This window comes from Solanum tuberosum, unplaced genomic scaffold (assembly GCF_000226075.1).
Source record: "Solanum tuberosum cultivar DM 1-3 516 R44 unplaced genomic scaffold, SolTub_3.0 scf00093, whole genome shotgun sequence".
Lineage (NCBI taxonomy): Eukaryota > Viridiplantae > Streptophyta > Magnoliopsida > Solanales > Solanaceae > Solanum > Solanum tuberosum.
The window spans coordinates 983,378-1,006,973 of NW_006239018.1; the positions used below are offsets into that span (position 1 = coordinate 983,378).

General features: G+C 33.6%; 3 protein-coding genes across 3 annotated transcripts; 1 reads left to right on the top strand and 2 right to left on the bottom strand.

Annotated features, from left to right (window-relative positions):
* Positions 1-366: 366 nt before the first annotated feature.
* LOC102580391 (NADH dehydrogenase [ubiquinone] iron-sulfur protein 6, mitochondrial) lies at positions 367-6,467 on the top strand. The gene is made up of 3 exons (XM_006347511.2): positions 367-628; positions 5,896-5,980; positions 6,107-6,467. Exons 1-3 carry the CDS (start codon positions 482-484, stop codon positions 6,211-6,213), a joined length of 339 nt encoding a protein of 112 aa, XP_006347573.2. The 5' UTR covers positions 367-481; the 3' UTR covers positions 6,214-6,467.
* Positions 6,468-7,015: 548 nt separating this feature from the next.
* On the bottom strand, positions 7,016-12,981 carry LOC102580732 (ATPase family AAA domain-containing protein 3-like). The gene is made up of 8 exons (XM_006347512.2): positions 12,558-12,981; positions 11,969-12,064; positions 11,007-11,117; positions 10,616-10,925; positions 9,842-9,932; positions 8,737-9,067; positions 8,217-8,365; positions 7,016-7,682 (listed from the first exon to the last, which is right to left on the bottom strand). The coding sequence occupies exons 1-8, from the start codon at positions 12,858-12,860 to the stop codon at positions 7,172-7,174; spliced, it is 1,902 nt and encodes a 633-aa protein (XP_006347574.1). The 5' UTR covers positions 12,861-12,981; the 3' UTR covers positions 7,016-7,171.
* A 2,351-nt stretch (positions 12,982-15,332) lies between these two features.
* Positions 15,333-20,299, bottom strand: LOC102581073 (4-coumarate--CoA ligase 2-like). The gene is made up of 6 exons (XM_006347513.2): positions 18,961-20,299; positions 16,433-16,631; positions 16,158-16,303; positions 15,997-16,064; positions 15,771-15,876; positions 15,333-15,678 (listed from the first exon to the last, which is right to left on the bottom strand). Exons 1-6 carry the CDS (start codon positions 20,032-20,034, stop codon positions 15,562-15,564), a joined length of 1,710 nt encoding a protein of 569 aa, XP_006347575.1. The 5' UTR covers positions 20,035-20,299; the 3' UTR covers positions 15,333-15,561.
* Between the last annotated feature and the right edge of the window lie 3,297 nt (positions 20,300-23,596).

Below are 23,596 nucleotides of genomic sequence, written 5' to 3' on the forward strand. Positions count from 1 at the left end.
AGATGAATTCTGCTAGGAATAGACTGGTAGTGATAAATCAGACAAAGCTTATTTCTAAGATACCGTCATTATTTTTTATTCGAGAAAAGAAGTTCACGACCTGTAGGCCTTCTACCTCCATGGGTCATTGCTCTATGAGGCTTTCGCCCACTACGAAAAATTCCACCTCTCCATTAGTGCATCTAAAATTTATATCAAATTAGTAAAATTTGTTAATAAAATACATGAATATTGCTACTTAAATTTCTATTACATAATCATGAATAATGAATATATATATATACACACTTTATTAATTACTTATTTTTGGAGGGTTAATATAATTTGATGTAAAACTTGAATGTTGTATTTATCAAGAATAGAAATTGGAAAAAAAAAAAAGAGAAAAGAAATAATACTAACCAAGATCTGGTCCGAGTCGAGGGCTACATCGCATTTGTTGAATAGCAGTGGGAATTTCAGCGTTGGGGGAAAAACAACAATGGCATCAAAACAGGGGATATCAATGGCTACCAATCTCCTCAAAACCCTAACCGGAGCATCTTCCATTGTCCGGTCCAACACCAGAAGTCTCAGCGGCGTTGCTAGCAGCGAGGTCATCACCTCTCACACAGAGAAATGGATGCAGGTTAGATTCTCCTTTTCTCACCTCGTGCTTTATTTTTCTATTGATGTTTCTTGTCGGAGTTCTACTCATCGTCATCGATGCTGTGATGCCCTAGCTTATGGATCATCAAAAATTGAAATCTGTATTAGCTACTCGATTCTTCTCTACGCTGTTTTTATCGCACGGTTTTCGTTATTGATAATATATTCATCTTCTTTTAAAGATATGTGTGTTTCTTCTCCAGTGGAGTGCTTCATAAGGAATTTCCGAATTTGGAGACACAAGGAGGATTGGATTAAAATCTCTTTTTGGAAACATATGTAGTTTGATACCCTAGGAAGTCTGGTTGTAGAAGAATCTGATAAGCAGAGCTGTTATTCTTTTGGCACAAATACCACGATGAAGATATAAGTGAAGGTGAGAATTGATCTCTAATTAGGACGAACTTCATATTTTGTGCAAAGGGAGTGAATGCTGAGTATTGCGTGTTATACTGAAAGTATGCAATTTGTTTATATCACATGGAGAAATTGCATTTGAAATAATGATTTAAAATAGCTCAAGAGAACATCCCATGCTTGTAGTTTCTTATTACATGGACTACTAAGAAAAATCAGTATATTGCATGGATTTTGAACAATACAAATTTGGAAAAAGGGAACAGATTGTCATGCATATCCTCAAACCTTTTGGGCTAGTTTCAGGAGAGGTCTTATGTCAATCAGTTGGTAAAACTTAGAAGCAACCATCATATTCTGTCTTCAAATGTTGGACGATTTGGGACTAACAACTTGGTTCAAGGTGTGGTTCATGCTTCATTTTCTTTTTCCTTTGAGATTGAAGGGGTTTTACCCTGTGCGCACCCAAAGGATAGCGGCTGCGGTTTCCTTTGTCATCAAAAAAATAAAAAATAAAAAATAAAAAGGTTTATTTTCAAAATGCACTTAATGGGACATTGATGAAATTAGTTGTACATACACGGTGAATTTAGCATCATAAAAGCAAATAGAAGAATAGAATTAACCATAAAAAATAAACTAGAAGAATAAATTTTTTATCAAGTCAATCTCATCTACAAAGAGCAATATGTAAAGGGTAAACCAAATCTTTGCTCGTATGGGGAGAGAATATCTTTTCTTCTTTGCTGATATGATAGGACTGGTGGGATTAAAAGACAAATTAAACATTAGTGCAAGCATATGAGTGTATGTAGAATTTAAGTCAGGATATCTGCTGGGCTGAAATCAGATCATCTGTTGGTACTTTCAAGATTGTGCCAAAGCAGAAATGCACATTGGGAGTAGATGCTGCAAATAAGAACTGAACAAACATAAGCTGTCAAGATTAAAGAGCCAGTGAAGAAGAAATCATGGCACTAAGAGATCACCCCACCCAACATCTGTGTTGCCGTTAAAACACAAGCATGAAGAGAAAGTGGAATAGTGAAGCCTCCGGAAGGTAGAACGCACTATCAAAAGGAGAAACCGCAAATTGAGAAAACACTAACCACATTTTCCTAGAAACTATTCAAAAAGGAAGTGCATCCCATATTAGATTTTCTGCTTACTATTTTGGGTTTTTACAAATATGTTCACTTTCTTAAAAAAAAAAACTTTTTGTCTACACTTTCTGGTATTTCTTTGTTTTTCTTTTTTCAGAAGGTAAGATATTTATGTGTAAATAAAATAAACTACTCAAAAATTATGTAGCTACCCATATTTATACTGTGGAGTACTAAAATAATTCCTAATCCTTTGTCTTCTCACAAGGATTCTTGAACATCAAAAACAGATTCAAGGTCTTTTAAGTACTCTTGCTTACACACAAAAATAGAAAAGGACTAGACACTCATTTTAACTACTTGATTTTACTGAATTTATTTTCAAAGCATTTTTTATTTCTCTAAAGTGTCCACCAAATACAAGTTGGGACAACCGTATCTCTCTTTCTGACCAGAAAGGCTGCCATCTCCGCTCCAGCATGCTAGAACTATAGGTATTCTCCTTAGCATAGCCACATAATACCCCTTAAGTTGATGAATATCTTCCATAACTGAACTGTCAACTTACAATGTAAAAAGAGATGATTGATTGCCTCAGCCTCCTCTCCATGTAAGTAACATCTAGAGCATAACTGGAATCCTCTCTTGGTAAAGTTGTTTCGTGTCAAAAATGGCTCTTTTGTCAAAAGCCATGTAAAGCTAGCAAACTTTATTTGGAAGTTTAACTTCCCATATCTTCTTCCAAGGCTAACATCCAATTTGATTATTTGAGAGGTTGAATATTTATAAACCGACTTAACTGAGAACTTGCCTTGCCTATTCCCTTGCCAAATCATATAGTCGTCAGCAGTAGAGGTCCGTTTGAATTGTTCCAAAGTATTGTAAACTTAGTTAATTTGCTAATCTCCCAATCATTTAGTAGTCTTCTGAAGCTTATGTTCCATCCTTGAGTTTCCCATACCTCTCCCTCTGCCGCTGCTTGTTGCTGACTCAGATTGTGAAGATCAGGAAAAAGTTATTTCAGTGATCCTTGACCAATTATCTTCCCAAAAAGATATATTCATTTCAATACCTACTTTGAAGCTGGACTTGTTCATGAATTTAGACTAGAGATTTCTGATCGACTTCCAAAGACAGTTTATAAGGATTAAGGACCATTCACAGACTTGGTTGTTCATTTTCCTTTTGTCCCATACTTTTCTTTTATTACATCTTTCCATAGTGATCCATCTTCTACAACAAACGTCCACAACCACTCCATCGTTGAACTTTTATTCTGAACTCTCAAATTCTTAATTCCGATTCCCCCTTCCTTCTTACTGGTAGTGAGAGTACTTTAGTTGACCAAATGAGTTCTTTTATTTGTCATCGTTACCTTGCCAGAAGAAGTTCCTTCTTAGCGCATCTATTCTCTTCACTTCATTTACAGGAACTGAAAATAAAGACATTATATAAGTAGGCATTGCATTTAGTACAGTGTTAATCAGAACTAATCTGCCCCTCATAGATAGATATTGGCTCTCACAGTTTGCCGGCTTCGACATCTCTCTAAAACACCATTCTGTATTGCTTTTGGTCTGCTCTTGACCCCCAATGGCATCCCCAGTAAACTATTGGCATTCTCCTATTCTTCCAGTTTGCTACCTTCGTTTCACATTTCTTTGTTCTATCTTTATGGGGGTACTTTTTTATGAAGGTATTTGGACCATTTCTTATTCTTTACAACTTTTTCTCCACTATTAGGTTATTTTTCTCTTAAATGCAGCACTATTTTGACTCTCGCTTTATAGTTTCCAAACAAAATTGAACATATAAACTGGGAGATGCTAAATAGGTAGCCGTTGGATGAAACACTTAAAATGGTTTCTCTCCCTAATTAGTTCTTCTGAGTCTGTTGTGTCCTTCAGTTACTACTGACTAACATCTGATGCGTTATGTTCACTTAAGCATAGATTCTGAAAGTCTAATGAAACAAGCTTGGTGTTGTACTCTTTCCAGAGGACCACAAATTTCTGTGCACCTTGATATACATGGATGCCGGCAAGTTGAGCCAGCCAAATCTGAGGACAAGCTTGACTTTGTCAGGTCCTCGCTTGGGATAGGCTAGCCTGAGATCTTCTTGCTTAAGATTGGCACAATCTATCAACTGAGAGGCTTGAGATTGAACAATTTCATTTGAGATAGAATTAGCCATTTCCAATTTTAACCTTTGGAATGAGAACCTTCGCAACTCAACTTTCAACACTTCTCATGTGGTTGTGTGCGAGACCTGAATCTTGTATTGCTTGCATGTCAAAAAATAGAAGCTAAATGGCAGTCATTATCGAAATCATGCGAAAGGAAAGATGAGATTGAGATAGGAAATGGAGTGGGAGAGACAAAAGAAGAAATATTGGAGACTCTGAATAAAAGATAGAGAGAACACATGATTGTAGATGGCAAGAAGGGACTGATCGGAGATTGGACTGACAGGACTAGAAAGACAGATGGAGGCGAGAGGTAAAATATGTGTCAACTGAAAGTAGATGTTGTAGTGTGTACTTGTTTTAAAAAATGGATTTATTATTAGTGTGTATTTAACATAGGAGTATATATGAAGAAAATTAGTAGGAAGATATTTAATGGTTTCTAATTAGACAAGATGTATTTAAGTTTCAAGTTTTCAAGAAAAATGTATTTAAGCTTCAATTAAAGGGGCTCATGAGCACCCGGTGCAAATCAAAAAAAAAAAGGGGCTCATGAGCATGGAGACGAGCTTTTGTGGTATTGAGCTTAACAGAATGCTAGCAGTGTTGTCAAAGATTTGCTTAAGCCCTGAAGCGAGGCTCAAAACGTGTTGAGTGCTTTGCATCGGTTAACGTGCGCTTGCGCTTCAGTTCCATCATCAAGGTTCTAACACATACTTTCCCTTGCCAATGAGCGACACTAAATAATTGATATTTCACTTTATCATATTATTTTTTTTATTTTTCAACTCCTTTTACATATATTTGTCATTCATGTGTATAATTATTGGTCTTGGACTAACGTATATATTTGTATTTTTCACCCTTTTTGCCTTCTTTCATCAACACCTCATGCTTTATTTGCCCTTAAAAACCCCAACAAATCTTAGAGCTTTTTTACGCTTTTTGCTTTTGATAACACCAAATGCTAGTCAAACTAAGCAAGTTCCTAGACTGCTTGAGTAGCTTGTGAGCTGTCCTACCATGCTTCTGGCCCAAGTAGTAATCCATTTTCCCCCTTCATTCCCAATTCAAAATTTTATTTCTCTTTTTCAAAGGGTGCTGCACCACAGAGTTCTGTGACCATTTGTGTGGTAGAAAATTCATTATTTCATCAATTTTTGGACGTGAATCATATGTAAAGCACACACTTCCATGAGCTTGTCAGAAATTATGTAAACAGGTGACCACTTTATAGAAATGTCAAGCCAGTGGAACAATAAACTTTGATAAGGAAAAAAGGCAATGGAACAATAAGGTATCAAGGATTCCTCAAGATATGAAGTCCTTGTATTTTGCTGTTGTTTCTACCATACCTCTTTTAAACCAAAATTGCATTAAGAAATTTCTCCATATCAATCAGTGTCAAGCCAGTGAAACAATAAGCTTGTTCAGATATAGCTAGATGAATAAGAAGGACTCGAGATTATACCAAGATATGATGTCCTTGTTGTTGCTGTTGTTTCTACCATGCCACTTTTAATACAAAATTACAGCAAGAATTTTCTCCCTATAAAGTTCTCTGTTTCTTTTCCCGACTGTTGTGTGGTGCTTGATGGTAGGATACTAGCAAGAAATCTCCCATGGAATTGATCAGTGAAGTTCCACCTATCAAGGTTGAGGGAAGGATTGCTGCCTGCGAAGGAGGTAATTTGAATAACATATCGTGCTCCCATTTCTTTTGCAAGTGTTAGTGAGTTGCTTAGGAATTATACTGCTTCCTTGAAGAAGAATCTGTCTGCCTGAAAGTACTATTTTTTTCTTCTGAAACAGACTCACCTGCTCTTGGTCATCCAATTGAGTATATATGCCTTGATCTGCCTGAGCCAGCTATATGCAAGTACTGTGGTTTGCGCTTTGTTCAAGATCATCACCATTAGGACTGCAATATGAGGATTCCTGAATTAAGAAGTCGTCTTCATTTTATATGCAAGCAACTCTGCTTAATGTGTTCATTTTGCACTACTGATGCAGGCAAGTTTTGCCTCTCGTAATAAGGATTAGGGTTCTGTGTGATCCATTTCTTAAAGCTGGCATGCAGATGCTTTTGACAAGTTCATTTCTCTCTTTTGCACATACATAGCACAAGCTTTTGCCTGATTAAATTTATATTAGCTGCCAGAGGTTTTCAACATGACTTATATAGTTATATTACAGTTCACAACTATTACTCCAGATATGCTTAGAAGGCAAAGTTGGAACTCACCTCGAGGCAAGACACTCAAAAAATGTCTTGGGACAGATGGAGGAAGTACTTGTTTCACGAGGTTTACGTCTCAATCGTCCAGATGTATGCTCCAAATGAGCTCTACGCCTAATGCACGTGGCTCGCCCTACAATTTTTGTACGAACATGCCTTGCGAACACTCAAAATTCCTTAACTAACCCTTTGATTCCTCAACAACACTTACATTTATAGTTATCACAATTCAGAAGCTTGAGAATATTGTAATCCAAAGGTAAGAGTCGTAATATTTGCATATTCCCTGGCTGAGAATACAACGAGGGTGAGCTTTGAATGGAACCTTTTAAGTAAAATCTGCAAATGACTCTGTTGAAAGAGTACTCTTTAGTGGTGATAATTTTTTTCAGCCTTTTTAACACTTTTATTTCCGTGCGCTGAATACGCAAAGTGGCCATTAAAAATATGAGTAAACACAGAGCATGCCTAAGCTAATCTGATACAATGGAACTGTTAACTTGTAAGAAGCCAAAATTTCCCAAATAATTGAGAAAAGAATAAAAACCATTCTTTGAATGTCGGTAATAATTTTCTGAGAAGACACCGCACCCTTGATCAACTTCTTTGACAAAAATCATCTAAAGGAAAAAACCTCTTCACTTGTCACCCTCAGCTGCAGCTAATTTCCTCCTCTGCTGATGTTCTGCAACTTTGTAATCTACCACTTCACGAAACAAGTTAGCATCTAATACACAGTCCTCAGTCCCATATACAGCAGCTTGAACGCCAGCCATCATTTTTGCGACCTCTCTGCCTGAAAATCCCTCCGTCCTGGCTGCGGCTTCTCTCAGAATATCATCTGTCAAACCTTTTATCTCTATTTTTTGCTGCTGTTTCTTGAATAAGTTAGAGAACAAGCCAGGTTTCCTTTCCCCAGCTTGAGATATATATTTCTCCAGATACAGTTTGATCAGCTTGAAGCGCTCATCCTCACCAGGCAAAGGGAATTCGATGACTTCATCAATACGATCAGCAACAGCTGAATCAAGATCACCAGGCCGATTAGTAGCTAAGGCAAGGACTATATCTTTTGACTGATCACCAGTGCGGAAAAGGAGTGCATTGAGGGCACTCCTCTGAGCTTCACTCATGTAGGTTTTATTTCGCCTGAAATTGAAATGAAATGGTATGAACTCATAGACCAAATAGCTGTACAACCAAATTCTAAGCGCCAATCATCTTTACATGATAAAGTGAAAATCGAGCAAGCCATATATTATACCTGGCCTTGATATCAGAAATGAAGATGATATAACTGGTTAATCTAGTAACAATGTGGCATTATTAATTTGACGACATTTATATGAGGTCAGAATTTTCCCTTTGACTTCAGCAAGTTCTCCCTCAAAGGAGAACAAGGACTCAGTAATGAAATCACCATTCAGACATTGTTATCTCTCCTGATTTTTTTCAGTGCCTTGCAAGTTGCAACTCTCAGTATTTAAAACAAATTCTTCCAGCACATCTTGAAGCCACAAAGGACTCCAGAAATTCCCGAACAAGAATATACTAATTAATTCATTGAAGGAAGTAGACCTCTTTGTACAGCAACCCAATTAAATAGTATAAACCTACTATGCAGATGTTTTATTAAAGATCTAGATCAGCCAGAGGCAGCAATGCTGGGGAAAAGTCACTTACTCGCACAAAAATGCATCTGCTTCGTCAATAAAAAGTAATAAACCCTTTTTGGACTTTTTGGACCAGTCAAATAACTGATGTATTTTGGTGACAGCCTGTGATCCCAACGGAGCAACGTCACCACCCGTCATCAATGCGTAGTCAAGTCCCTGACAACAGATTCAAGCATATTATTGACCACCAAAATAAAGTCAGAACCACCAATTTATAGATATTTCATGAAGGGAGTCATAAATCATCACTCTTGAGAGAATTCCCTTAGAGAACTTCTTGATGAGCGTCTTTAATTTCAGAATGGTGAGACTTTGCATCAATTTTATTTTTTTTCAGGTACTTTTTGTCAACTTAATAAGATGGTAGACATAAGCCTGTTCCATGGCAACTCAATGCTTTATTATAAATTGTATCAACAGGTTTCCTAACCCATATGCAATACTTCAACAATTTTGAATGGAACACATATCAATATGAATATGTAAAGATCACTGCTCATTAGTTGAAAGGGGAAGAAAGATCTTACCGATCTGCGAGCAAGCTCTCTAGCAACCATTGTCTTCCCTGTTCCTGGAGGGCCATAAAAGAGCATGTTGCGAAATGGAGCTTGATGAGCTTTGGTATTAGCAGTGGCATTGGCTAACTGCTGAATCCTTTTTTCAAGAGATGGATGTAGAATGACATCACCAAACCCTTTCTCAGATTTGGTTGCGGAACCTCCATTAGCACCTTTGAGAGAACTCATGGCTCGTGAGAAGAAGCCCGACCAGGGATATTTACCTCTAGATGACTCTCTGATCAAAGATGGCTGTCCCAATATTCTGTCCACATAACTCCAAACAACTCTTGCACCTTCCCTGCAATCCAGATAGCAAACTTGCATCAACCATACTAGATACACCAGTCAAAACAAGTAGTGCTAAAAAAGTACCTTCAAGAACAACCACAGGATACAAGAGGATAACCAAAACTTAATAGTTACTACCGCCTATCCCAAATCAACCAACTTCTTTGTTGATAGCCATTTGAAATAAACAAGTGGATTATCGATAGAGGCAGCAGTCAAACAAGACAATTCTACCAGTAGCTAATTATCATATGAATTCAGCATGGCTAAAATGATGGAAATGTTTACAAGTTTGCATCCCATTACAGTAGGATTCTCCTCGCAAGTGAATCTTCATTTTATCCCCATAAGGTGGTTTGAGTAATAATGATGCTCAAACCAGAAGAACAAACAAAGAAGACTTGGGCCAATAACCACAACGGACTCAAAAAGCCAGCAGAAAGCGTCATCCCACTGAGGCGTCATAAGCCACAACTAAAATGATGGAAAAAAGTAAAGGACTGATCAATGTGTTAAAGCTGATAGTCTTTGGTGTTTTCGTTATCGTTTGTAATCATTGTATCTTCTTGATGCTATCAACGGGATTCTCTTACTTCATAAAAAAAAAAGTATGGTCAAAGTATCTGATGTCTGTTCATGTGGATTCTGAAAGAGGAAAAGAAAATGCCTAGATCCCACAAGCAATGTACATAAGAAAATTCACATCACAACATTTAGCATGACTTGGAAAAAATTGCACAAGCCAAAAACTTTCACACTGTTATTTTGAAAATATATTTAATACCTTGTTGTGTATATTCCAGCCGCGAGAGCTGTCACACCACCAACAGCCACAACAAGCTTATTTTGATCCGTTAGTATTGCCCGGAAACCACCTACATAAATGAATATCTTCACGTCAGAAAGATCATATTTTTGCATTAGCAGTAGCCAGAAATATAAGCCTAGCTACAATGTGTGCATTTGGTATAAATCTGTAGTGCTTTATTACCTTTTTAAAGAGAGAACTGTTACATACTGCAATTTATCTAATACAAAGTTCTAATCCACCACTCAAGTATCAGCACTAAATGTAGTCACTAGGGGATTGCCAAGAATCAGAAGAATGAAGCATCTATGAATATGTAAGGAGTCCAGAAATCGTGTATAGTGTATTTAATTTTTTTCTGCTACTCATTGAAAATGCTAAAAAGGAAAATGAGCACAGAAAATGTCTAAAATCTAAATAACAAACTCATTGATTGTTTCTGACACCAGCAAACAACTATTACTCCATAATACTTAAAACAATTATAAATTCAAATCTCTTCCTGTTTCTGTTTTCCTACGTCTCTTCAGCAAAATTTACAAACACAACCCATTGGCATGAAAGGCAGATTCAGACCAAAAAAATTCAACATCAAAACAAGGTAAGTATGCATTACGCAAGTCAGTATTAATAACATGAATGAAATAGAGGGTTATGGATCATAACTCTACACATGGCTACCTATTAAGAAAAACTCTATACATGGATACCCATAAAATGCAAGCTTTAAGATGGTCGTTAGAGAAGAACCTCCAATGTGCTCAAAAGTCGTATTAATCGCGGCAATCCATTTCTCCCTTTCAGCATTTGCACGGTCCACTAGTATTCTTCTGTTAACATCCTCAGCCAGCTTTGCTTCATGCGCTCTCCCCTCGGCTTCTGCCATAGCTCTCACTCTAATAGTTTCACGTTCTATCTCTGCCTTTTCTCTCTCTGTCTGTCGGCGCTGCGCTTGGATTTGTTCTTCTGTTGCTCGTCTAGCAGCCTCTTGTCTCATACCTGATTCCTCTTGCATTTTTACCAACTCCTGATTTCTAGCTCTTTGATGCTCATTTTCTGCCTGCAGAATGCAAGGAGAAGTCAGCTTTATCAGTTAATGCAATACCAATTTAACCATGACATTAAGAAGACCTTTACATGCCTGCATCCTTTTCCTTGCTAATTCATCTTCATATCGAGCCATCTGTGACTTGATTTGTGCCTGTTGCTGAGCTAGTTTCTTCTGTTCATCGTATACAACCCTTTGTCTCTCCTGTTAAAAGAAAGAAAGCTAATCACATATATTTTCCCCATAGGTACATAAATAGCAAAGTTCACATTTTGAAATTACAAACAAGAAAAGTAAAATGTGGTGCACTGATAAGATTAGTGAACAACAAAAAAGGTTTCCTTTAGATTGTTTAGTGAACAAATAATTATTTTTTTATGAACGAGGAATCCTGAGGGCCAGTAGCATAAGGTTTGAAACTCGGTGGATAATGGGCCCACCCTTTTAAAACAACAAATAATTATCAAGTGCACAAATGTCGAGCATTTTTCAAATCCGCGAACTTGATTCAAACAAATGTTTCTTTTTTTGCATTACGCACTCATGAGATGGAAAAACCTAACTATTCAGCAGGCCACTCCAGATCTAAGTCCAGAGCCTGTTTGAATGGAAATTAGTTGGAATGCATGGCTTAATTATCTTCAAGAACTTCCCTAATAGAATTTTTAATGTAAGATAATTGAGCTATTTGTATTTGGATTAGCTTGCACATGGAAATACATAATCATGTCCCTGGGGCCAATGAAATTTCTAGTCCACTTTTAATACCAACCAGTAATGCTTGATTAGGATTTATAGCATAAGTAAGAAAAACAAGGGACATTACACATGGAATATCCTAATTAAACAACAGAGATCAAAACCACAAACAAATTGTGCAATTATGAAATGAAACAACCGTTCAACTTACAACAATTATTTGCAAGCTCATACGTCTGATTACGGATTCATCAAAAGGGAAACTTTCTATATCTATCAACAAAAACAAATAAAGGAACCTCTTTCTTAATGAGTTGATACACAAGCATCAGTTCACCATAGAAAATCAATCTTACCATCTCAGCTTGAGCTTGCAATGCTTTAAACTCTTGCATTTTTGCAGTTAACTCTGCTTGCCTCGTCTCTTCTTGCTTTTTAATCACATCAAAAACCTACAACAAAGATCTCAGATTTAGTATCTTCCACACCATAGAACATCACAAACTTGGAAAAGAAAGTCAAAGACAAAACCTTTGCCTTGCATAGAACATAAGTTGATCAAGAATACCACAAAATACCTCTCAACCAACCATGAAATATCTCATGAAAACAAAAAATTAACACCATAGAATGTCATTTACAAAATTCAATCTCAATCTGAGCTCTTTTCCCACTTTAACACACATCCATTGCCAAAAAGAAAAATATAGAAAAACGACAAGATTGTGAATCATGTAGTCTTATATTCAGTGTGAACACCATAGCAGTTCCTTAATTTTTCTGAAATAAAATTTAAACTACATAACAATACACAAATCCTTTAATTTTGACAGCTAATATATTTTCCAACTAATTGATTCCCCAAATAGTAGCAACCAAACAAATTGGGACATTTCAATCATGTTTCCTAAGAATAAAGCTAAAAAATCAACTCGGGTTCCAGACCTGTTTGGCACTTTTGGAACTATTAATCTCCCTCAACGCCTTGGCCCCTCTCTCCAATGCCTCCGGATCAAAACCAGCTGAAGTAGTCCTGGGATTATCATTTCGAACCTTTGGCTTTTCAGGAGCTTCCGCTGTCGGCCGAGGTGGCTTAGGAACATCAGCAGGAGCACTCGGTGCGGCATTAGTAGAAGAAGAAGTGGAAAACGGAGAGAAATTGAAACTACCATCGGCATAAGCAGTTTCTGTACCAAATTTGGCAGAAGCTAGGGCTGCAAATAGCCCTGCTGCATAGGTTTTTCCCATTACGGATTGAGATTGTAGGCGATGAGAAGAATTGTAGGGATTTTTCTTCAGTTAGTGTGGCTTGATGGAGAAGAAAAGATGCACAAGGAAGAAGCCATGAAATGTCTGTAAGGTTCAGGGTTTATGTAGGGTTTGAGATTTATTGGGTGAAATGACGGATTTGGGCCTTTCTTTCTTTGTAAAGAGTCTGAACCGGACTAGTATTAATGAACCGGGCGGTTTAGTGGTTTCTTTTTTCAAGTTTTGAAGCAGTGGTTTTTTTCTATAAACAATTCGATTATATTACTTCATAATATGTTTTAAATGTTCGTATTATTGCATCATCTGGAAATAAAAATTTAGGTAAATTATAAGTAGTACATTTTATGTTCGAGGAAAATATACAAATTTAATATCTTTCAAATGATTCATTAATCTATGGCATCTATTTCTCATGATGATAATTAGCATCTTCTTGAATATCATATATTTTGCATTTAATAGTATATGAATCTTGATCAACCATTATGCACCATTCTTTCCATACTTTCTTAAGTACTTTGACGATTATTATTTTATCTATAAATTAAATATGGGTGCTTAAGACATAAAGCAGATGGTCACAATTATTCATAGTCGGTTTTTCGAGGGTTGTCTTCTCCTTTTTTATTTGTAAACTCTCATATGTAAAAATAATAATTTCATCTTGTATTTGAGTAATCCACCACGGCTTCTATTAAATATACAAGTCAAAACTGATGAAGTTTACAAGTATTATCATATTCATGTAAAATAAATAGAGTCTTATTACCTATATCGTTACGTTCATATTATCACTGAAAAACATAATAAATTTCTATCTTTCCATTTTATCGTAAAGAAGAAATATTTAATCCCAATAGCTCAATAAAATCTGAGTACTAATATAATACACCAGTTTATTTTATTTTTGGTTCCTTCCCTCAATAGGTAGGAGAACATGTTAATGTTCAATTTAGTGGTCAAAAAGTAAATATACAAATGGGCTCCTACGTAAATGATGGAGGCCCATATTACCTTGAAGGGATCACTCTACTCATTATGTCATTCATAACCCTCCCTACTTATTGAGCCTTTCAAGCCTTTTTTTTCTTGAAAAATCACATAAATATTGTCTACAAGACCTTAAGTTACTAGGGAAAATTACATGGTTAACTAAATATATACTCCCTTCATCTCTAATTACTTGTCCACTTTTGAATTGACACACCTATTAAGAAAATAATAATTTACATAATGATTTTACCATTTTACCCCTATTAATTATGAAGTTGATGAATTAAAAACTTAAGATTTTCCAGAAGTTGTACCTTTTTCAAAATAATTAATCGAGGGTATAATAGGTAAAAATAAATTGTCCTTTCTTGATTTGTCAAAATGGACAAGTAAGTAGGGGTAATTAAAAAAGAAAAAATGGACAAGTAATTAGGGACAGAGGGAGTACTAGTTAATTAGTCATCATAGCTATTGTTTTAATTAATTATCACTCGCGATCAAAATTTAGTGATAATTATGTGGGTTGGGGTTTTGATTTTGTATAATTCTAAATTTGTAAAGTATAATTTGTATAACTTTTGTATAATGTAATTTGTATAACTGTATAAAGTTCAAATGTTTGTATTTGTATAAATTTGTTATTTTGAGTTTATACAAAAATAGTTCAATTATACAAACGTACCTGCAAATTATACAAAATTATACAAACGTACCAGCAAATTATACAAACGCACCCACGAATTATACAAACGATGTTGCTTAAACTATAGCTACAGCCCGTAAATATGCAAACTATAACTATGGACCATAATTAAGTTTATTATAATGGATGTTTGTGAAAATTGCCCTTTACAATGCATAGGGAAACCTACAGAAATCTCATATATTTGGGGCTAATTACATTTTATTCCGAAAGCTTCTATAGTTACAAAAGTCTTGAATTTTTTATTGCTCTCGGATACATTCATTGGTTGTTCAATACATTGCAAACGATATATTACTTAATGAGAGGGATGTATCCGAGAGGGGATTTTTGTAATCTTTTTTTAAATGATAAGAGAAATTTAGAAATTATGATATCTTAAGTTGTATATTTATGTAATTTTTCCTATGTTTTTCCCTCCCTTTAAGATACTCTAGCTTCCTCCATTTTTTCTCTTTTGCCGTTTGGACAATATTTGAGTTAAATCATGAAAAAACAGCATTTGAAGTTGAAGAAATAATAAAAACAGTGTATCAGTTAATTATGCCAGGTAATATTTCATTAAAGAAATGATAGGATACATAGCAACACACAACATAATTTGATGGGACCAATTACAACTCTATTTTGGTCAATACTGAATAGTGCGTAATGCATAATTGCTTTCCAAATTTGTAATAAATCATTTTTTTGAAACAAATTTCAATAAATAGATAAAAATAGTTCTTCACATAAATTGAGGTACATGGAATTTGGAAGAGTAATAAATAATGGTGCATGAATTTATAAAACTGAAAGTTTTCCTTTCAAAGAATCCAGAAAATTCACACAAAAAGTGAAGAATTTTTTTTAAAAAAAAGAAGTAAATCAACATTCAAAGAATTAGTCATTGGATATATAAGACTTTGATACAATACTGTTAAAGACTTTTAGCATAAGTGATCTTCGATACAATTACGGACTTTGCGTAGACGGAGTGCATTATCACTGTGGTGTCGCGGCTAGTTTGGCTCTCAAATCTTTCCTTAGTATCTTTCCAGATGGAGACTTCGGAATCGCGTGAATAAAATACACCTTGTGCAATTTTTTATAGAATACCACCTGCCATATCAATTTTACGTTAAATTATGGTTAGTAAAATTCTACATTATAGGTTCTCTTCTAGATTCGGTCCGAAAAGATTGATGTATTACCTGTTTGGCGATAAATTCCTTTATAGCTTCTTCAGTAAGATCAAAACCTTGGGCCGAACGGACTACAAATGCAACCGGGACTTCCCCTGCAGCGCCATCCTTTTGCCTGCACAAATTAATTAATTGTTAAAACATTTTTTAAAACTACAATACATAAGAGCCAAATTAACACATAATATTTTTTTCTATGATTCAGTATATGTGGAATTGTATTAATTGTACTTACGGCACAACAGCAGCATCTGCAATTTCTGGATGGCTTATTAGAAGAGACTCAAGCTCAGCTGGTGGCACCTAAACGAACCAGCAAATGAGTTTAAGTTCTATACACTAATGAACTGATGATATAAAAAATATTTAACGTTGTCAATATATATATATATATACCTGGAAACCTTTAAACTTTATGAGCTCTTTGACTCTATCGACAATGTATATTTCATCATCGTCATCTACATATCCTATATCGCCGGTGTGGAGCCATCCATCGACATCTATGGTCCGTGCAGTGGCCTCATCATCATTCAGATAACCTAATTAACCCATACATATAACATTTTAATATAAATTCCATATTATTTATAGACGATTACCTAATAAGAGTATCATTTTTACGCTATCAATGTATAGAAAGTTAAAATTTATAATGAATTAATAACGACCTTTCATGATTTGGGAACCACGAATGCAAATTTCACCGGGTTGGTTGCGGTCAAGGGAGCCACCGTTTTCCGGGTCAACCACCTTGAGGTCCGCATTTCGAACCACAGAGCCACATGAACCGGATTTAGTTGATAATGGTTGCTTTGCAAATGCTGGACACATTGTTACTACTGGTCCTGCCTCTGTCATACCATATCCCTGCAAATTCATGTGAATTGTTAAAAATATTAATTCCCATGTTTTAAAATTTTCCAGAATTTTTTGCCTGATTTTACTTTATGAATGAAGTGCCAAATATATTTATGCCTATAAATATTTGGCACTACAATTTATGGTATTAGCAATACAAGAGTTGGCATAAATCAGCACAAACATGGTTAATGATATAATTGCTTCTGAAAGTGAAGGATATTTTTGAATACGAATAATCTTTTAAAATATTATGTGATGCATGCTATTTTTAATACATCAAATCAAATTATAAATAAAAAATAATGTCAATAGAATTAATTTCAACATAATTAATTCTTACATAACTAAATTCAATAACACTATTTTTATACACTCAACCAAACTAACTTAATAGATTTGAAAACCGCCCTAATCCTCCTAAAAGAAAATGTTTAGTCAAAAACCTTATGCTTTTCAATTGAAAAGCACTTCTAGATTATTGTTTTTGTTTGCAAAAGCACATTTGCTATATAAATTCGTTCACTTTTTGAGTAAAATACCAGATTTGTATTAAATGGCCGTTACCTATTTAAAAAGGTACTCTCTGAGTTTAATAATATTTGTTCACTATTTAATTGGCATATTTTTTAAAATTTATAAATAGAAAAGTAATTTTACTATATCACCCTTTGAATATAATAAATATAATGTCTTGAAAAATATAATTGAGAAATGATTATAATTAATGATAAGGGTAAATTATGAATTAAGTGTAAAATTATCCATTGATTTCATAAAGTGGACAAGTATTGTTGAACATTCCAAAATAGTATAGTGGACAACTATTGTTGGATGGAGGGAGTATAAAAACGTAGATGAATTTAATGTTCCAATAATAGTTATTTGCTATTGACTTTGCACACTTCTTAATAAACTATAAATAGAAGGGTAATTTTATTATATCACCTTTTGAATATAATAAATACAATGTTTTGAAAAATGTAATAGGAAAATAATTATAATCAATGATAAAGGTAAATTAAGAACTAAGTGTAAAATTATCTATTTAATTTATAAAGTGGACAAGTATTATTGAATATTTCAAAATAATATAATTGATAACTATTGTTGAACGGATGGAGTAACAGTCAATTGATATGTTTGTATTAAATGGCCGCTACCTATTTATAAGGGTATAAAAATCTAGATGAATTTAATGTTACGTACCAAACAATTGATATGTTTGTATTAAATGGACGCTACCTACCGCTAATATATTACGTGCAGCAATTGCAACCGTCAAAGAGTCTGAAGTATGACAACATATATTGAAATATGATATGAAGAAATAATAGTTAAATTAGTTAGAAAACTGTTTCCTTATAAGACAACCTAACTGGATTTGATCATTTATTTTATGTGAGAAATTTAGTTGTTAATTAATGTAATTTGGTATGTCCGTTATGCATGTTGATTACGTCTTAATCACTTTTATATTATGACAATTTTGAAGAAACACAACTTTCAATCACCATATTTGGACCTATATTTCCGGCTTATTAAACCTTTTGTAAACAAAGTTTGTCGATCTTGTTAATTACACCTAATTGTGTCATTTAAAGAAAATTGAAGAAATAAGTCCATTCTAGAACTTTTAGAAAATGAGTACACTACGCTAAAGAAAGGTGAGAGAAAAAAAACGCATCAAGTTGGAATTTGATCCTTGTACTTCCAAGTAAATAATTTAACTTTGAACTTTAATATACGTTAAAAAGATATATACATAACATATCTAATTTTGTGTAGAGAATAGAGACCATAAGTTCACGTACACCATAAACTATCTATTTTAATCGCTCATATGTAAAACTAGTTGTTTCATCTTATATTTTCTATTTTAAGTTAATACAAGTTTTGTTCTTCTGACTTTCTATGTTCACTTATATTTGTCCATTATTTCAAAAGTATATTTTGTTTACTTGTTATTTTTAACATATAAAAAAAAGACAATATTTTGTTCTATGTTTTGCTTTTATCATTAATTACTTATTCCTCAAATTATTTCTTATTTAATATTCCCTAAAACATCAATTAATAGGATTAACATGCTAAAATAGTTACGTCAATCATTATTTTTTAATGAATGTGTCAAATTCAAATGTTGCAAGTAAAAGGGTTGCAACATTTGGGAATCAATGACTATATACAAATTGGGAAATAACTCATTCAAATAACATGAAATTAAATTGGTTATGGTTTGTTGGCCAAAAATAGGAAATCAAGAAGTGTCATTTTGTGCTTAGCTAAACCCAAAAAAAACAAAAAAAAAAACAGGGAATTGTGTTTGTTTTTTTACCTGTCCAAATATGGCTTGGGGCACTCTTCTATGGAGTGCTTCCTCCAGCTCCTTCCCTAGCGGCGCAGCCCCGGACATCACGAGCCGTATCGAGCTCAAATCGAACGAATCCACCATTGGATTTTTCGCCAATGCAAGAACCAGGGGCGGAACTACAGCAGCGACTGAGACACGGTGTTTTTGTATCAGCTCCAACAGCGCACTAATTTCGAATTTTTGCATCAACAGAACACTAGCTCCAGCTCTTAACGACACTAAAAGCACTGAATTCAACGCGAATATATGAAACAGAGGAAGCACACATAGCACCACATCGTCGTGCTTCAAGTAAAAATTTGGGTTGTCGCCATCCACTAATTGAGCCACCCCTGTAATCAAGCTTTTATGAGTCAGTATCACTCCTTTTGGCAACCCCGTGGTCCCTGACGAAAACGGAAGAGCCACGGGATCGTCAGGATGGATAACAACTCCTTTTGGCATATCCTCTGCTTTAGCTTCCGATAGCACAGAGAAATGCAAGCAATTCTCCGGCGGATCATCAATTGTAACGACCGAAAAATCTTCCCCAATTTTCGGATCATTTTCCGCGGGATCACGGAATTTATCCACATACTGCGATTGAGTAACTATTAATTTCGCATTCGAAGCTTTCAACTGCTTAAACGCTTCCGATTTCGTGTAGAACGGATTAGCCGTAGTGATAACAGCTCCAATCATAGAAGATGCTAGAAAAGTAAACACAAATTCCGAACAGTTCTGTAGAAAAGTCATGATAACATCTCCCTTTTTGATCCCTACCTTCGTTAAACCAGCAGCAATTTTCTGGCAGATGAGATGCGTTTCACCAAAAGTGAATGTTTCTCCACTGTTGCCTGCTATAAGACAAGTCCGCTCCTCAAACTCCGATAGCCTTTCGAACAAGTAGACATGGAGTGGTATGTTATTGGAAATTGATATATCTGGTAATTTTGATCTGAATACATGTAGCTCTTCTGAAGATTGATTTTGATTCGGAGAAATTACAGAAGATAATACCTCTGCTTTTTGGGCATCAACAGTAGCTACACTCACCATTTCTGGTTGCTTTTTTATGAGAAAAAAAGTTGAAAAGAAGAAAATTTATGAGTTAGAGAAGAAAAGTAAGAGAGATTGGTATAAAAGGAAGAAGAGAAGGTGATATAAATACAATTGAAAGTAAGGTGGAGAAAGTTAGGTGAATAGTTAAACGTGTGGCTTGGTTGAGAAAGAAGAACAAAAGGGTAATTGAGTAGTTACGTTGGCATTGAGGAGGATGACAAAGAGGACTTGGGAGTCTACCACACCAAAACAAAATAGTACCAAATACAAAATTTAAATTTGTTCAGTTCTATATTTATTTCATTGTGCTTTTGCAATTATAAGTGCAAAAATTATTGATGAAATTAAATGGTTTTCTAATCCTTTTAGAAAAACGTTTCATAATACTTTTTTATTAGAGATCTTCGTATTTACACTAATATCAGAGAAAGACTTTCTCGTTAATTTAAATAGTATGAGGTCAATGTTATCTTATTTGTACGATTGCGTATTAGTCGGTTCGGTTTTGAAGTTTGTAGACATTAAACCATTATAGAATCATTAACATATCGACTTATTAATTATTAGTTTATCAGTTATGATCGTTATCAGTTTAACCGTTAAAATTTTATGTAATTAAAAAATCATTAATAATAACTTTAAAACAACTGAAAAAATAAATGAGACATGCACATGAGTTGACAAACAACATCTTGCTCAAAAGCAAACGTTGACACCTTGTAGAATAACCAAGAATTTGAGATAATCAAAATAAAAGTATGAAACTAAATCATATGTTAATGACTTATATGCACATTTAGTACAAATATAAGTTGTTAATTTACTGTCAGGTAATCGGTTAACTCATTTAAAAAAATCTTCAAATCGTTAAGAATCAATAATCCGATATTAAAAAAAATCAAAATTCTTACCAAATTCACTAAATCAATAATCTATTAACAATAAATCAATGACCTCTTTTAAGTTCAAATTATTGATTTCGATTCGATTTTATAAGGTCAGGATCGAAGGAGCAAGTGGACTTGACTAGTGAACCAAGACAATTCCTAGGCAAGAATAAAATAAAAAATTAGTGGTTGATTTAAGCTATGTGTTGTCCCTATAGTAAACTCACATTCCAGCTACCTCCGCTCAAGGAAGTTTCAAGCAATTCTTTCTCATCAACCTCAACCTTACCTACCAATCTACCGCCAATTCACTTGGCTCATTTCTTTCGCAAATACATGTTCTAATTTAATACGAAATTTAAAAATATTCGTTAATTATAAAAAAAAAAAAATTAATATTTAATTATTAGATTCTCAGTTGTTTTTGTTTTCTTGTTCTTTAATTTTTATTTTTTTTTCTTGGTATTCTTCATTTATCGAATTTAATAAGATGTTGCTTTCCGTATGAATATCTTGGATATGTTATGGGATATACTCAAATAGACAAAATTTATGTTTACTATATTTGATTATATCATCCTATCTTAGTAGTTTCACAATTTTGTTTTCTCTCTTGTAATACTTCATTAATTAACTAGATATATTAGAATTTGTGTCATTACGAGTTCAATATATGTTACTTTGTTTTTACTTATTTATATATGACACTGATGAAATTAGGAGATTCAACTAACTTTTTGTTTAGTATTTAAATATATTTAGTTGTTAATTATTGTGAGTTACTCCTCATATCTCCAATTTATGTGGCGTTGATAAAATTTTGAAAGGCAACGGAATTTTTTATATGGTATGCTTTTTTGATATTTTTAAGTTGTTCATTATTGTGATTTACAATATCTTTTACGTAATTTCTAAATAACAATGGACTAAAAAGAAATGTAAAATAAATAAATAAAAATAAAAAATAATTAATTATCCTCACATTCTCTTGTAGAAATTAATCAATTTATATAATGTAATAATAAAAAAGATTGAGAAAAAGAATTGGATAAACAACATATAATAAAAACATCCCAACAAATGCAAATCAGCAAAGACATGAAATGAGGAAAAGTAAATAGGCCCAGATGAGGTCTAATCATTTAATCAAGTTGACTCATTTCATTTGATCAAAATTTAAATAAATTTAATAGTTAACTCGTTTAATCCACTCTTTTAATTCAATTTATATCCAAATCGAATCGAACCTTTTATTTCATCTTTTATATGTACTCCACACGTGAATTTTATACTTAATCATGTATGTTTAAATCATTTTTACAAACAAGTATAAAATGGACATTAGTTAAATGACAATCTTAAAAGTAGATAATAAGTAGGTATTTATCTACTTTCCCCTTTAAATTTTAATGTCACTCAGACTATTATCAATGAAAAAATAACATGTTTTTTTTTTTTTATACATTTTAATGTTTTTGTACTTTATTTTGTTGATATATGATTAATGGTTTTTGCTCAAATTTTAATTCCCCACTTTATAATTTTCTCCCTATTTTTTCTTCTCCTATACCCATTTTTATATATAAAAAAAAAACTAATGATTTACAAAAAAAAATCCAATCAAACAGGGTATTAAATAATCTCACATTCTATCTTGAGATTATCTTTGGTTATTCCATGAATAATGATCAAGACCCATATTTCTCAATTAGGAAATTGTTTAAGAGAGTGCTACTATAAGTTTAATTTTTATCTACGTATAAACACAATTAAATTTAGCATTCAACATAATCAGCAGTAAGCATTAATTAGTAATCAAAGGTGACCACAAACGGATGTGGTGTAGTGAATAAGACTACTTCTTCCTTACTTAAAAGATCTCGGATTCAAATTTTGGGTATGGAAAAATTCTTAATAGGGAACGCTTCCCCCCTAATGAGGCCATACGCGATGACTCCAAATCTCCAATATGAATACTGAATATCAAATGAAAAACAAAACAAATTCAATAGTGATTAAAATGGACGATCTAAATTAAAGTTGGACGGATCATCAAAATAAGCTGAATAAATAAAAGGGCCAATAATGTCCAATCCTACTCATGCTACTACTGGTCAAATTACGGTCAATGCTGATTAATATAACTCGATTTGAATTTATAAAAAAATATACAGTTGAAAGATTCTCACTATTACATGTCTAATTTTTATTTTTTTTAAAAAGACATATTTTTGGTACTTTTTTTATATATTTGAATTCTACATTTGAACCCTAATTAAATCAGAATCACATACTGCAAGAACATATTTTTTTGGTACCTATATGTATCAAATTAATAAGTTACAAATAATCATAATCTAAAAATATGTTCTTTCTATTTTTTCTTGGTCTTCCTAACATCCTTTTCAAGGAAGTTTACAGGAAATTGAAAAGAGATTACTAATTAATGAACAAAGAAAGCTACAAGCTAAGACTTATGTGGTGGATGTTCAATTTTAGAATTGAAAAGAATACTTTATTTAAATATTGTTAAAAGTTCAAAAGGAATTGAAAAAAATTACCATTAGAAGTCTATAATAAGCTCAAATATAAAGTTAATTGACATTAAGAGACATGCATCAAGAGAAGAAGTACCATTAAAAGTCTATAGTGAGCTCACATATAAAGTTAAT

What these genes read in the sequence shown, in the direction of transcription:
- LOC102580732 (XM_006347512.2), bottom strand. Translation starts at nt 12,860, where the DNA reads ATGGGAAAAACCTATGCAGCAGGGCTATTTGCAGCCCTAGCTTCTGCC. An exon ending in GTTCCAAAAGTGCCAAACAG is followed by an intron (nt 12,065 to 12,557) that starts GTCTGGAACCCG and finishes TCTTTGTTGTAG; the next exon opens with GTTTTTGATGTGATTAAAAA. An exon ending in GCTGGAATATACACAACAAG is followed by an intron (nt 9,068 to 9,841) that starts GTATTAAATATA and finishes TCTGGATTGCAG; the next exon opens with GGAAGGTGCAAGAGTTGTTT.
- LOC102580391 (XM_006347511.2), top strand. Translation starts at nt 482, where the DNA reads ATGGCATCAAAACAGGGGATATCAATGGCTACCAATCTCCTCAAAACC. An exon ending in ACACAGAGAAATGGATGCAG is followed by an intron (nt 629 to 5,895) that starts GTTAGATTCTCC and finishes GCTTGATGGTAG; the next exon opens with GATACTAGCAAGAAATCTCC. An exon ending in GATTGCTGCCTGCGAAGGAG is followed by an intron (nt 5,981 to 6,106) that starts GTAATTTGAATA and finishes CTTCTGAAACAG; the next exon opens with ACTCACCTGCTCTTGGTCAT.
- LOC102581073 (XM_006347513.2), bottom strand. Translation starts at nt 20,034, where the DNA reads ATGGTGAGTGTAGCTACTGTTGATGCCCAAAAAGCAGAGGTATTATCT. An exon ending in CCCAAGCCATATTTGGACAG is followed by an intron (nt 16,632 to 18,960) that starts GTAAAAAAACAA and finishes ATGAATTTGCAG; the next exon opens with GGATATGGTATGACAGAGGC. An exon ending in TGGTTCCCAAATCATGAAAG is followed by an intron (nt 16,304 to 16,432) that starts GTCGTTATTAAT and finishes TGGGTTAATTAG; the next exon opens with GTTATCTGAATGATGATGAG.